Consider the following 15,409-nt stretch of genomic DNA (forward strand, 5'->3'; position numbering starts at 1 on the left):
ACAATGCACAGAAAAAACTTTTTATTTCCCAACTAAAATGTTATATACATTAAGCCCATTTATCATTCCTTTATAAGTGAAATAATTGTGGTGAAAAATAATCCCGGGGCCCAATAAAACAAGGTGATGTTCGTCTATTCGTCACACAAAGTGTTTGTACCATCCTCGTGTTAGGTTTACATCTGCGCCTCACTAGTATGAAAATACGCTCTGGCTGCAAAATTTATGTCGTTCATTTGTTTGACGGTATATAGCGATCGCGCAGCTCCTCAGGGAATATGCTCCGGCAGTATGGAGCTGTAGGTATGTAGAGGGGTGCGCTGCAGCGGGATGATTTAGGGGAGCGGTGTGGCGCAGAGGAGGCACTTACGTGGGTTGAGAATCTTCACAGTGGAGTCGGGGTCCGGATGCTGTTTATGGATCACTTGAGTGCAGATCTGCTCTGTGAGAATCTACCGGGGTAGGGTGGGGGGAGCAGAGAGGGGGTTTCAAGTCATAAATATCTATATAAGCCTTAACAATAACAGAGAAACAAAACACAGGGCTCTGTATACGTTTGACAATCACATTTCTGAATAATTGTCGAATTGAGCTTCAGTAGGTGGTCAGTCAAATTCTTATCAGGTAGGTGAGCCATTTTCTTTTTACCCCCATTCAACACCTACATTTATTACAAACAAGGGGCTACGCACAAGGGTTACTGTGTTTGATTATTACAGACTTTAAATTCATTTCAGTCATGTGAGCATAAGCCGGCACAGACCTCATAGAGAGCGTTGTAGGTCGTCATGGTGAACTGGCCGGAGTTCAGCATCAGGCGTTCGGTGAGGAGGGAGAAGAGGCCGTGACTCATCATGACCTCAGCTTTTCTCCTGGTCAGGGCGGGAAAAGGTCAAAGCCCATCAGTGCTTAGAGTGTAGCACAATATTCAAAACCAAACAGAAATACAGTACCGTAAGAAAAAAAATGGCTTCATTTTAAAACTGGGAATTATTGTTGGACAAACGAAAACAAGACGAAAAAGGGAAGTATTTTATTTTAAGTTTTCGATGACTCAAAAAAATCCCAGTGACTGGTACCATCAACAGTGGAATTCGATATGGAAAAAACTAAAACCAAATCTTCATTGAAAATTCCCCATTTCGACCATTTATTTCTCTCAGTAGCTTCTACTTCTACTTGCTTTAGCAACAAAAACAAAAACTGTTTGCACATGGTTGTCATCTAGTTTACAATGTTTAATCTGTGGCCAAAATAGTATGAGTTGTTTCTGTCTTATGACGTGCAGTGATTGTGGAATCTAAACAGTGAGTAACACTTCAAAAGGGAAATAACTCAAATTATAACCGGAGTCTCGTTACACGCTGTTACACAAAACACACTGGATTTTTTCATTTTGTGTTTTGAATAAATAAGAGATAAAACAAATATGTTTGGAATACATTAAAAATAAATAACAAAACAATAATAGCAATTGAAATATTAATGATAAGAGTATAGAAGCAAATGCAGTACAACAAAAAGGAGTGCAAGTGCAGCTTAACAGCTCTCACCCCTTTCCAATCTAACAAATTACCAATTTTAATTTTCCTTGATCTGAATTGTCTCAATAAATAAAATAAAATAAATCCCATCTACTTTCATATCTCATATCTCATATATATCATATGCTCAAATGCAGACAATGTTAATATAACCCATTTTAAAATTGAAATTGCACCAAAATCTAGAATAATGATTACACTTATCTGTATTAAGAAATTACTTAAATTTGTTACGTGCCAAATACTATCATTCTTGGGATGATAAGAGAACAAAACATTTTATCTACATTAACTAGAGTGGCCTCAGAATCTACACCTTGAAAGAAAGTGAACGGAAGATTCAACTTTTTGCCTCAACATTTCTCCTATATTGAGCTGTTCAAAATAAAGACACTTGCAAGAAACCTGAGCAGAGGCAAATAATCTGGAGTGAAGGACCGGGGCCAGGAATTAAACTGGGCCAGCGAGGAGCAATGAAGCCCATGTGGTACAGAGCAGAAACCTTTAACCAAGAGATCACATAAATCAGTGAAAAGACCTGTTAAAACTTTAAAAGTGAGATAAAAGGTTATCTCTTTCTCAGTTATTTCAGCTCAATGTGTGAGAAAAATGTTGGCAGTCTTAGCTGATTTATCCAAGGCAGACAGGAAAATAATGGAAATCGAACAACGGCATGGTGGATTGTCTGATGAGGGTTGTATGCACTTACTTTGGTGATAAGTGTTTCAGAAAGTAGCCCAGAACTTTGAGCGTCTGGACTCTTATTCCTTCACTTTTAGAGGCCAAAAGCTTATAAATCACACTGTGGAAATCAAAGGAGATTCAAATTTTATCAAACTGAGCAATAATTTTCCACTTCTAAAGAAAACAATTCAACAGTGTTCAAAAACACATTAATTCACAATTAGTACAATTAATTAAATCAGAGTAACGAAGATCAAAAATAGTTAAGCAATGGCCATGTATATGGTTGATCATTACCGAATCCCGTTGCGCTGGTCAAAGGCCTGGACCATGGATCCAGGATGCTCCGACATCAGAGCGACCAACAACTGGAGCACATCCATGAGATTGTCATCCTGTGGGGATTAAAGAAAAGGAGCCGAAGCGAGGGACTTATTCCAAGTGATCTCTTAAATGTGTCATGAGCTGTCAATCTGAAGCTCAAAAGCTAAATTGGAGTGTATAATTGGAGGGGCAGTAGCAGCAGAATTACACAAAACACATCACAGACATCAGAATGGAAAATGACGGGCAGTGACACCATGTTGGCTTTCTCAGGCAGTGTGTTACTGACTGATCCCAATGATTCATTTGCTATGCATCACTCCACTGTAAACAAACCCACTGCTGTCAGAACCTCAAAGTGGCAGACTTGGGAAAGATAACAAGAAACAGTAATGCTGTCTTTATGGCCCCGGGAATGATCTGGCTGTGCAGATCAGATGGTGAGGGGGGTGATCAGTAGTATTATGTTGCCATCTGGTGGTGAGACCCTTCTTTGCTGGTTGTGTGTGCATGAACAGCAGCTGGGAATAGGCCTACCTCGTGCATGGTCAGGAGGTAGTTGAGGATACTCTGTAGCTCGTCTTCCTTCACTCCATGATCCTAAAGTATATTTACATGGATCATTACATCATCAGTTGCATTAAGAAAATGAAACCAACATTTTGTGTTATTTCAGACACATTCAAAAACAGATGAAATCTCATTATAACTGACTGCCATTTAGATGCACAGACTTGTAATAAATTTCGAGATGGCCCTTATTCACCCTGTTTTATTTTCCTTTTTTGGGGGGGAATACATTAAACATTGTTCCTTGTTTTGTTAATGTTTCTTTGGGGGGAAAATTGTATAAATTGTTTGAACAACAAAAAGATGCTGAAGGATAAAACACCTGTGTACATATATCAATATACAAACAACCAATGACATATGCACATGAGATCTGTTCATCATCGTGTCTGCCGGTGATTTGAGGATTTCCAGGTTCCACATGCGTCATTAGCTGCCCAACATATTATTTACCAAGAGACAGATGTGTAATGATGGCTAAAGGCCTTAATAACCCAGCTGATGTCACGGTGGCTCCTTCAGGGTGTTCTCACCTTCATGATGAGCTGCTTCACAAACAGCAGCAGAAAAGCTCGCAGAGAGAGCATCTCCTTCTGGTTTGGCCTTGGACCATCTGAAAACCCAAACCACACAGACTGGTTATTAAATGTGGCCAATAACCACGAAGAAGAATGACGGCAGGAATTAAAACAGTGGTTTGGTCAGTGTGGGGCAGGCAACAGAGTGAGGACGACAGCGGGATGTTTTTTTTTTTAATAGCAAAAAAAATCAGTGGAGGGTAAATACTTATAATTACTTTATAAAAACATACACTTTAAAGCTGAATTTATTGTAAGTGTAATGAGACTAAAAGAGTGAAAAACCTTAAAATGGTTCAAACTCATTTTAGTTCAGCGGCCATATACAGTCCCATCTCATCACGCGTGGGCCAGACTGGTGAAACAGTGCCATAATAACCTTTAAATTTAAACGTAAAGGTTTTTCTGTGTTGTGGTGCAGTGTATACATAATGAAAACGCCTGCATTATCAAAAAAAACAAACACAATTTGACAAACTTTAATTTTAACAATACCTTCTGGTGCAAAATACAGTGAAATGTCTAAGACAAAAATAGAAATCGCAGAAAGCTGTAGCATTATGACTGTTTTTACAATCTCACTCTGGCAACACAAGTTTCAAGCTATTGCTTGATCTCTCGCAATGCAGTAGCGTGCTTTCATGGCAGCATCACTGATAGCTCAGCTCAGTGTTGTGTCCACGACTCTCAAAACATTTGTTAAAAAAAAAATAAAGAAATGTTTTCTTGGAGCCAATTGCAGCCCTGTTTTGGCCCACAGGCCTTATGTTTGACACCCCTAAGTAGACATTTACAGGATATTCTTAATTAAAAAAAACAGCATTAGAAGAATTATGCTTTTAATATAATTTGAATCTAAATAAGTTTAAATAATATGTAGAATACAAGCTACTATTATTGGTAGCATGTACGAGTAGTTCAGTTTCTGCATTTTGTGTGTGGGGGGTATATTCACACTGCCCTGCTGGCAGAAATATTCCTACATTTCTGCCAGCATTCCTACAAAGCTGGCAGAAATATGTTATACTTGTAAAACACATATATAAACATGTAATAGTACATTCTGCATGCAAATTTGCGTATGTACACATCAATAATGGGAATAGGGACATGCGTGTATGCAGCCTTACCGAGGCCCTTGGGCACAACTCCACTGCGGTCCTGAGGGTTGACAACCCAGTAGTAGTATTTTAGTGTATGCATGACCTGAAGCACGGTTCCCACCCTGCGGATGGCGTTGTAGATGGTCACTGTGCTGATGAACTCTGTGGCCAGGTAGGTGTAAAGCGTCAACTGCACCTGCACAGAATAAAGTAAACAAACACACACATGGGATGGCTCTTTGGAGAAGGTAGGGGGGGGGGAATTGTAGGATGTCCCAGCTTTTTAGGACTTAGGCATGCCATTCTCATTTAAACAGTAATCACAGTCCCAAATAGGAGGATAACCTTGAACTTCAAGATGAACTTTGGGTTTGTCTTGTCTTGATTTAATTTTCATCTTTTCAGAGTAGAGCACATCTGTGTGTTGCAGTGGGTTTATGCATCCATTTAATCACAAAGTGCAAATTCATTCATCATAAATGTAACAGAATGCAAAATACTGCGAATCTGACAAAGTGTGTTTTGCTGTTACCTTGGCAGGGGCATGGATCCAGATGGCAGGGTTGAACAGGATGTGGTCACACAGCTGCTTGAGCAGCAAGATGCCATTCTGCAGGTTGCTCAGGTACCTTGAGAAGGCCAACACAATTTCCAGGATGGGCCGGGTCACGTGCACCTTGGAAGACTAGAGGACAGAAAGACCACAAACCGCTATGAGCAGAGGTGAAAATAAATAAATAAATCAATAAAAAACAAAACAACAAAGGTAAAGAAGTTGCAACCTGAGAAGGGAAAAGAAAGGACACACAGAGAGAGGGATGAGGAGCAGCTCCTTTTCTGCCTAACAAGCACAGGAGCCAGCTGTGACCTCCAAACACAGCCAGGGGGGAACAGAGTATGCCTCGTATTAAGTGTTGATGTGTGCTTATGTTAGTATATTTGCTGCAGAAGGGAATTGGGATCAGGCTTATTACTGCACCGAGCTCCGGCTCACGGTACGGTAAGATGACACCTTTGTTTACTTCTTCGCCCGCTGAGCCCATTTGTGTTGGTCTCACCTTCTCCAATGTGTAGCCAATGACGAGGAAGCCTTTGCAGGCCAAGACCTGCTCTTGCATAGCCACCGAGTTCTTCAAGAGCTCCATCACAAAGGACAGCAAAGTGCAGCTGAGAGCCACACAGACAAACGGTGACAAAGACAGAGACAGACCACAAGTTAGACAGTGACAATAATCTATGCAAGCTGCTGACAAAGCCCCGACTGTCAAGGACGCATCCTACATGAAATGTGATTGAATGAGGGTGTTGTGTCCTCATCGTGCAGGGAGAACAGATTCGAGGGAGCGTCACCCTCAGGGCAGCACATAAAGAAGACGCTTTCACAAAAACAAGCATTGATGTTGTGTTTATTTTAGCAGAAACTTTGCATCAGCTTGCCACTGAATTAAAAAAACTATTTATTGAGGCATACAGCAAGAGAACACTGTATGAGAATTATTTGTGCTTAAAAACAATATATATAAAAGTACTGTAGAAGCTTTTTAAGTGTGGAGGAGCGATGACACACTTTGAAAACCACTTGTCACAAGTCAATTATCTGTCAGAAGATAAAAAATTATCTAAACCTACTTTGAGTAAAGGCATTCATTTCCTCTCAGCAAAACAACTTAAGGTGCTGCTCGGCTGCCATTAAACTAGAAGCCTCTACATTATACTGTTTATAGGTCGCATCCAAGCCATGAAACTCTCCAGCTTAACAAGGTAGTTTCATGTTGTGAAACAGGGAACCTGCCTCGTACGCACAAACTCCAAATGACACAAAGAAACTGCTCATTTGATCACTGCGTGATTATTCGATATGCGAGTGGAGTTACCAGACGGAGGTGTCCAGCTCCTGGCTGGAGGGCTGGCAATAATCCAGCTGTGCAAACAGAGGGAAGAGGACCTGCACGCCGCCAATAGAGTGGATTCCACTCTGGACTGAATGAGTCACCACGGCCTTCACGTCCTGCACAAACACAAACACATAAAGCCACATTCAACGTGCCATAACCCTTGTTTGGTTTGGTGTTTGCTCACACAGTTTTATGTCTTCACATAATCACAATCAGGTGTATTACAATATGCATTGACATTGTTGAAGAGAATGGAATGCAACAGAAAACAATAATTAAAAAAAAGAGAATAAAATGTAATATAATAAACAGAGAGGAATAAGTACATAATAATTAATAGAGAATAACAAAACACAACAATGGAAAATAACAGGACAAAAAAAATAAATAGAACCAAACAACATAACATGAGAATAAAACACAGTAGAGCAGTGTCAAGTTGAATACACTGGATTATTGTTTCAGAAATGAAAATGGCTGCTTGGGGCAGAAGTTGCTCTTGAGGAACAGTGATAACAGAGCTCTAAATCTTCGATCATAATTGTTTTGTTTAATAAATATCACCTGGTCAAAGCTTTTATCAATAAATTGATTTATTTATCAAAATTGTTAACATCCTGAATACCAGCTGATTGGGTGAAAATGGTCACAACGTTTGGTTTTCAGGTGAAGAAGTTCTTGTCTGTTTATTTATGTCCCAACACAAAAAATGACTCGGGGAAAACTTTTCCATCTCTCTAGGATTGGAATTTCTGAGTATAGCATAGCAGAGATGCAAATATAGGTCACATATTCATTCATATTTCACAATCTGTGTGTGTCAGTTTGTGCGATAAAGGGAGCAAATGTTTGTGTGGCAGCAAAATCCTCCCCCACAAAGGAAACAAAGCTTCTGCTTTGACGGGAGGGCATGAGAGAAAACTCAATTAGTGTCTGAGAAAAGGGAAATCTGCACGAGCAAAGAAACTGGTGTGTGCACATATAGATGTAGTCTGTGTCAAATATCATCGCACAAGTTTCACCACATACTCCTAAAAAAGAAAAATACACACCTACTTCAATGTAGATTTAAAGTAAATCTCCTGGAGAATGCCAATCTTATAATTGGACCACCAGGATAGTGCTTTTCAGCAGCTGTAACAGTCTGGCTAACTCAACAAATTTGCAACTCTGCCCTAATGAGGCTATTAAAATGAAAATATGCCAACAGGGCCACTTCCATTATCATACAGGAAGAAAGCGTCGTACACATGGAACAGGAGACGGGAAACAGGAGGTGTGCAGGTGGTGAATGACTTTACAGATATGTTGCATGTCGACTTCAGGTTTTGTCTGTTCGTTCATTTTATTTTATTAGAACATAATAAACCAAAACAAAAAAACTGCTACAATGAAAATGGACACTTGAGCATGCTCAAAAAGGAGATTGAAGAAGCATAAGCTTATCAAATCCTACTTTCTCCAGTCTGTTTGCATACTGTGTTTTTTTTAACCAATCACGTATTTAGAAACTTTCAATAACGTAAATAACCACAAAACAAAGCAAAGAAAGCAACCAGCAAGAAAATAAACGGGTAAAAAAACAACAACAACAACAAAGAAAAAGCACCTAAATTTGTTGTGAAGTAATTGCAATCCTTGCAATACCTACTCCAGGTCCAGTGGGAATGTTTCCCATATGATGGAGGAGCTAAACGTTACTCTGAGGGTATAATTACCTGCAGCATGAGTGCATGAGGTGAGTGGACGAAAATGGAGGCGTTGTCCTTGGGGGAGGACTCGAGGCAGAGCTGTGCGTCTGTGGCGCGAGGGTTGTAGGTGAAGGCGATGCTGGAGGACAGCTTGCCGTCGTATAGCAAGGTTTTATGATGCTCCGCAAACAACAAGTCACTCTCAGCCTTGTACTTGAATGTACCCTAGGAAAGAAGACGCAAAACAAAATCCAAGATTTAGTCAATTAACGGGAGCAAAATTTAAAAGGCGGATTAAAAACCAGAAATCACTAGAAACCCTTTCAATCAAATAACATAAATATAGGTTATGAGTGATCAGTGTAAAAGTTGTAGTGTCTTTACCTGAGATAATTCTCTATTTCTTGAAATAAATTGTCACAACGACATAATCAGCAGTTTCTGCTTTGTACTTCACAATCCCGTAAGGCAGGCGTGTCACAGCCAAATTTGATCTTGATTATGGTGGCCAGTGAAACAATACAGTCAAACACTCAGTTTAGGTCAACTTTCACTGCTGCACCTCTGATCACCGTTGTACTGTCCCACACTATTCATACAACAGTGAGCAAACAAAAAGTTAATGTCCTCTTTGTGATTTTTTTTTTTTCTTCTCATTTTAAAGTTCCTCCCACAACTGGGATGGGACATACATTTCACACCCCCGCTCCAGGGGGGAAAAAAGAAAAAAGAAATATAGATATTTTTGGACATTATGGACATGAAACAGGTTGTAAGCCTATGCACACTCCAGATCAGATTCTTATATCGAATGCACCGAGTTATGATTTCTGACCTGGTAGCCCGGGCCCAGCTGATAGATAGCCAGGATTTGAGCTGCGCTCAGAGCTTCTCCAAACAAATAAACGGCCCCCATCTGTCCACAGAACACACGGTTGGCATCTGCCGTCTCGGACGATCCCAGGAAACACTTGTCAAATGTCTGCAGTAACGGACAGATGGAAGGAGTGAGGAAGAAGTAAAGAAAAACGTTACAGGAATAGGCAGATATTTTAAAAAAAAAAAGGAGGAAGGAAAGGAAAGGATAAAGACAGGAAGAACATGTAAACCAGAACAGAAATAGAGGAAAGAACACAGAGGAGAGTCATATCAAATGTTAACACAAGCTATAACAGCTTCAAGTACGAGCATACTGCAGCTACATTACTGGGTTTCATCACCATTCATTGTAAAGATAAGAAAAAAAACATCCTCGATTGGAAACCCACCTACCAACACACAGCTGCTTCAGGGTAATCTCAATTCAATCATTTTAAAGTTAGACAAGCTGGTCTACCCTGGTTTAACTTTTAAAATCCCTAACTATTAAAAGTGGACTATTGTCAAACTAGTAATCGAACATTTCCTTAACACCACCAAAAGTACCACAAATGACTCGTGACACCAAAATCAATGTGTAGCTACACAGCTGCTAAAATACAGAATATTTAGTTTCAGGATATTTTTTTTCCCCTCAATCTGCCTTTTAAAATTACTTCATCTTTTTATAGAATGGTGTGTAAAATTCTATGGTTATATTGTATATAGTTTATACATGAACGTTTGAAGCTGGTCCAGTGAATAAAGTGTGCCGAAAAACTCTTGAAGCTTGAGAAATCATATTTGTTGACTCCTCAATATTAGATACTTCTGTGAATTATCCAACACTACTGGTGTTCTTGAACTTTGAAAAAGTAACTACTCACGTCGCTGGTGTTGACAAACCAGGCAATGTCTCCGAAGGAAGCCAGTTCTCCGTTCACAAAGCAGCTAATCTCACTGTTTTTCCAGCGGTTGTAGACGTGAACGAGACTCACCATGTACCACTGCAACAGCAACAGCAGACATACCTTCACTCTACACATCTGCAACGGGACACAGTGCTGGGCCAAAATCAACTGCACGACAAGATTATCAGTGAATCGGCATTTTATGACAACAGTGTCCTCAATTAGCCCAATTCCTTCACATTTCAGAACTTTCTCCCCTCCAGCTAAGATCCCACCTACTTATGTTCCCGTTTTTTTTCCCTCCGCTTCACAAGAAAGTGAAATAATCAGGGTTGTTGTGCACCTCCAGACATAAAAGAGCTTATGCTAAAAATAGAGAGCAAAAATCAACTGAGATGAATCTCTTGAGTCTTCGTCAGGTTGGTAGGGACACAGCGGCGTGTGTGGCGTCTACGGGCAGTGGATCTCTCGCACAGAAACAGTTGTCATGGTACGCTTTGTCTGGGAGAAACTGAGCGGATTGGATAATCCGTCTTTCCTAATGAAGTCATTCTCCTCAGACTCAGGTAAGATGTGAGGGTTCATTCGTAACAGAAAAGTCTGGATATTCTTTGTACTCGTTTGCCCATTTGCACGCGTGCAGCTGAGCTGCTGTGCGAACCGACATACGTCGCCTGTATTCTGTTTACAATGATTTGTCCTTTTATGTGCATGGCAGTTTGGTTTGGCTGTGTTACGCAACCTCGCGTCAGTCTCCATTCCTTCTCGTACCTTCTGTGGTTTGAAGTCGTACTTTACGCAGTGCTGGAATCCTTTCCCCTTCGATTTTAGTGAGGTCACTATCAAACAGCCTCCCACAAAGTGTGCAGAGTAACCCATGCCTTTACTGGTGCGGAAACTGTAAAGAAACAAAGAGGGGGAAAAATATACTCGCTCACTGAGGCTGCACATGTTTCGTACTGACATTACGTCGGGCCCACACATTGTCCGATTAATCATACAAACACTCTGAGAAGGATTGGGACAGTAAACAATCATTCCTCAACTTCACGGACTGTTCGCATCATTCTCAGCATCCCCGTGCGACACGGGGCCCCTGCATGTGATTTAGTGAATTAATCTGCTTTTAAAAGGGCACCAGGCTGAGGAGGAAGCTTTATTATAGGTCCTCTCAAGCAGCTTCTCGGCTGGTTATCCTTTTCACAAACAGAGGCCCTGGTGTATACAATAGATTCAGGCAGAAATTAATATTGGGTTGAAAATATGATGATCCCAAATGGAGAGGGAATCAAACATCTTTTATGTGTAGGCCTGGAGGCTTCACTTTCTCCACCGTAGAGTTGCACAGGATGTTATCACTCTCACCGCCATCCTGAACCTATTAAATCGTACACATGAAGCCTCTCTGTAATATTCACACACACAGTTTAACATTCTGTTCGAGTGAGAACACAATTTCTGCAATTTGACAAAAACAAACAGTTTAAATGGTAAAGGAAGAGTATTGAAGTGTTGGTGCGTTACCTACCAGTACAGGTAAGGCTTGTCTTTGTCTACATTAATGTTGTTGAGAGGGTCCATGCGGAGCCACGTGTGGAAAGTGAAGCCGCTCTGGTACGGCCATCTTGCTATGGGAGGCAGAGCTATAGCCTGTCGAGAAGACATCAGAGGAAAACAACATGACACATAAGCAAGTCCCAGCAAAGTGCTGAATACAATTTTATTGCACTTTGCTTGTTGGAACATTTGTGTTTCACAACAAAAAATCTCTACATCTTATAAAGCCTTCCAATTCTGTTATTTCATCCCAAACATCAGATGATTGTAATGTTCTACAAAATTACGTTCTTATCAGAATCTTCTGTAACTGTCACTAACTTTTAACATTTAAAATATGCTGAAAATTCAATTAAAAAGAGTAATTACAATGGTAAACATGGACTCTAAAGAGAAGTTGGAGTACTTGGCTTTTTTTATTTTTGGGGGGGGTGTATATGTATGTGCATCTTAGTTTAGCAGAGCCAAACAGAAAGTCGACGACACGTTCACGTTTCAAACGCACCGCTGACACAAGATGTCAGATCAACTAAATCTGAGCCAAGCCCACGGGGCAGAAAGATTCACAAATGCACCTCGTCAGTGGAGGGTTACACATAAAAGTGGGTTACCATCCCACAACCACACACTCACACCCACACCCAGTGTGAGATGCCTGATTAGAATAATGCACCGGTGCAGCAGAGATTCACACGCTTCTTCCCCCAGGAACTAATGCTGACTGTTTCCAATCAATTACTAATCAAAGAATAGGTGTGACATTTGAACATCTGAGCGCTCGGATCACTATGTGACAGCAAACACTGTGGCAGGAAGAGGGTAACAAAAAAAACCCCACTCACACTACATGTAATGATACACGTGGGAGCAAAATATTAAGTTTCAGTGCAACAAAAATTAACACTGAGGAAATATCAGCCACGGAGGTGGCAAAACAGTAAAACGGTTTAATGATGCAGCAGATGAAAATTAATCCAATTTTATTCCCCTCGAGGCGCATCATACATGCACAATTGTCTTCATATTATCGGATCATTGAACGTTTATCTTGTATCTTTATGTGTTTAGTCTAATTAGCACACCAAAGTTGTGTCCTCATGTGGCATACCCTTCAAAAAACATTGAGGAAGGCCTTTTGAGGAAATAAATTTGCAGGTAGTAAACAAAAACAAAAGTTGTCACACCAAGTATTAAAGGCATCAGAAACACTTGTGGAGCTGCTCTACAGGACAGTTTTTTTTTTAGATGCTTAATAACATTAGCGATGACGACAGTTGCTCTCGAGTCTCGACAAGGGTCAAGCTCAGCTCCTCGTCTTTTAGAGAAAGATTAGAAGATGATGCTGAGTGAGAAAGTGGCGTTTTAAGCTACTTTGTACAAAAGAGATTCGAAAATCTTCATTCCTCTTCTCTACCTAATCTTTTGGGTCAATTTTTGTGCGAACAAGGCAGATATTGGACTTTGCAATATGGCGTGTGTGTTTCAAGTTTGCATATTCTCCCTCTGCATGAGTGGGTTTTGTTGTGGTGCTCTAGTTTCCTTCTACAGGTCAAAATCCTGCTTTAAATGGAGACTCTAGATTAACCGTAAGTGTGAGTGTAACAGTGGCTGTATCTCTCTCTGTCCATTAAGTGGTAAGGCAGATAGATTTATTGGGAAAGTAAAATGCAGATGTGATTCAGTTTTAGAGATTCAGTCTTAGAGACGAGTCAAAGTTTTCTGGTGAGCGTGGAAAAAACATCAGACGTAGCCAAATTAACACTTTATACAGCATTCATTAAAATACCATAGCTCAAAGTGTCATCTCAAGATATTGTAACAGTTTGCAATAGTGTAAAACACCATTAAGTTCAATTCACACATGACTAAAATATGTTTGTTTTTAAATAATTAAGCAACAACAAAACAAACATTTCAAGCTTAAAAAGATCTCTAAGTCAGATATATTACTTACTGGATTTCTGTAAAACTCTGGCAACACGATGAATATCACTAAAACACCCTAATTATGACTTACTTTCAGTGGGCATAAGTTGGCTTTTTCAGTTTGTATTGTTAGTAATATGTTTTTATTGTGAAATCTGCAAACCCGACACAGACATCACCATGTTGCAATTTGTTTTCATTCTGAAAACATCACCCAGATGAACTGACTAAAAAGAAAAGATGCTTTACAGAGCAATGGATGACAAAAAAAATTAAAATAGCAGCAACACTTATTGTAATGTTTAACAAAACAATTTGTGTTTTATCAAACTACCATCTTTGTACAGGTATTAGTTGGGGAAAAAGAGAAGTAATGCAGGAATAACTTCCCTATTGGACTGTTAAGGATTATTATGTACAATAAGTATAATTTTTTTCTGAATGAAAATGAAATAAACATGGTATTCAGCCTATTGGCTCATTGTATGCCATTTGTTAATTTCAAGGTAAGCAGTATGTTGCCATATTGTCATTTATTCAGCCAGTGTGCGGTGCGGTGCGGTGTTAGAAACTCACAGCTGCATTTTTCCCTGGGTAACTGAAAAAGGAGTCGGGCCCGTTCCTGTGAGCCATGTACTTCAGCACTGACAAAAGCTTCACTGCATGACGAGGCTGTGAAGAGAAAAAAAAATGCTCACGGGGTCATGAAAGGTAGTGAATACAATTCTCACACACGCTCACTTCATGCATTCAGTCAGATAAAATCAAATCAGACACAACAGAGTGTTCTAAATTTAACCAACACTGATGTTCTTAGGAGTCAGTTTTATTTATAGCGTCTATGATCACATTATACAACAGTGCACGTCAAAGTACACAACTTTAAAAATGCTGCTCCCACATTGTCATTTCAAACAGTTTCCTCTTTTGCGGGTAAACTTTAAACGCCCTTTTATTTTCTGGTTCTACGTATTACTTCCTGCATCGACTCGGTGGCAGATCCGTCCCTCTCATATATTCAGAGTTAGGTGAGAAGCAAGAAATCAACTTGTCGTCATTTCTGAACTTTATCAGTGTCAGTGATCAATGAGACGCCCGCGACATCGTCTTCGCTTCATCCTTCATCCCGTGTGTCGCTGATAGTGTGACTTATCCTCTGCTCGCGTACTGTAAATCTCAACTTCACTGCAGATATTAACATTTGTGTAGTAGACGCATTCAGCTCAGGCAGACACAACTCAAAGTTGTACACCGTGTTGAGAATATTAGATTTTTTATTTTGACAACTTACAAAATACAAATACTGCTTGAATATTTTCCCGTCACACACAGCCGCACAGTTGTTCTGCATGAGGTGATGACATAAGCATAAAGGAGTATGGTGGAACAAAAGTTCCTGGTTTTATTCTCATTTCTTCTACACCATATGTCAGTGCTTAACATCAACGAGTGCTGAATAACAACAATTAAACTTTAACTTAAGCTATAACATCACACTCATGTTCAAATATTGCAAATAAAGGGTGTCATTTTCCAAGTATATTATTTCTTACCGGTTAATATTTAGACAATCTTCTCTATAATAAGACAACACAAGTCCACCCGTCCGTGAGGCGAGTCAGACTTTCCGGACACTGCCGTGCGTTTCCTGTCTCCACGTCAAGCAATTTAAAGTCATTTTCTTCGTACAAAGCAAAATTCAATTCCCATCTCAAGCTAGTTTCTTTTGATTATTTTACACAACAAACAAAGTGGTCATGTACTTTAT

The 15,409-nt window shown here is 39.9% G+C and overlaps 1 protein-coding gene across 1 annotated transcript in view; it reads right to left on the reverse strand.

Annotated features, from left to right (window-relative positions):
• Nucleotides 1-15,409, reverse strand: part of lrba (LPS-responsive vesicle trafficking, beach and anchor containing) — a 190,430-nt gene that overhangs the window by 146,631 nt on the left and 28,390 nt on the right. The window contains 16 exon segments of the mRNA XM_080463151.1: nucleotides 371-452; nucleotides 764-872; nucleotides 2,254-2,346; nucleotides 2,526-2,623; nucleotides 3,090-3,152; nucleotides 3,656-3,735; nucleotides 4,831-4,999; nucleotides 5,336-5,488; nucleotides 5,862-5,970; nucleotides 6,678-6,811; nucleotides 8,417-8,614; nucleotides 9,225-9,371; nucleotides 10,135-10,254; nucleotides 10,930-11,056; nucleotides 11,687-11,808; nucleotides 14,218-14,313. Of these exon segments, the coding sequence (XP_080319277.1) occupies nucleotides 371-452; nucleotides 764-872; nucleotides 2,254-2,346; nucleotides 2,526-2,623; nucleotides 3,090-3,152; nucleotides 3,656-3,735; nucleotides 4,831-4,999; nucleotides 5,336-5,488; nucleotides 5,862-5,970; nucleotides 6,678-6,811; nucleotides 8,417-8,614; nucleotides 9,225-9,371; nucleotides 10,135-10,254; nucleotides 10,930-11,056; nucleotides 11,687-11,808; nucleotides 14,218-14,313 (1,900 nt within the window).

The sequence above is a fragment of the Lipophrys pholis genome (assembly GCF_963383615.2).
Source record: "Lipophrys pholis genome assembly, chromosome: 5".
NCBI classification, from domain to species: Eukaryota; Metazoa; Chordata; class Actinopteri; order Blenniiformes; family Blenniidae; genus Lipophrys; species Lipophrys pholis.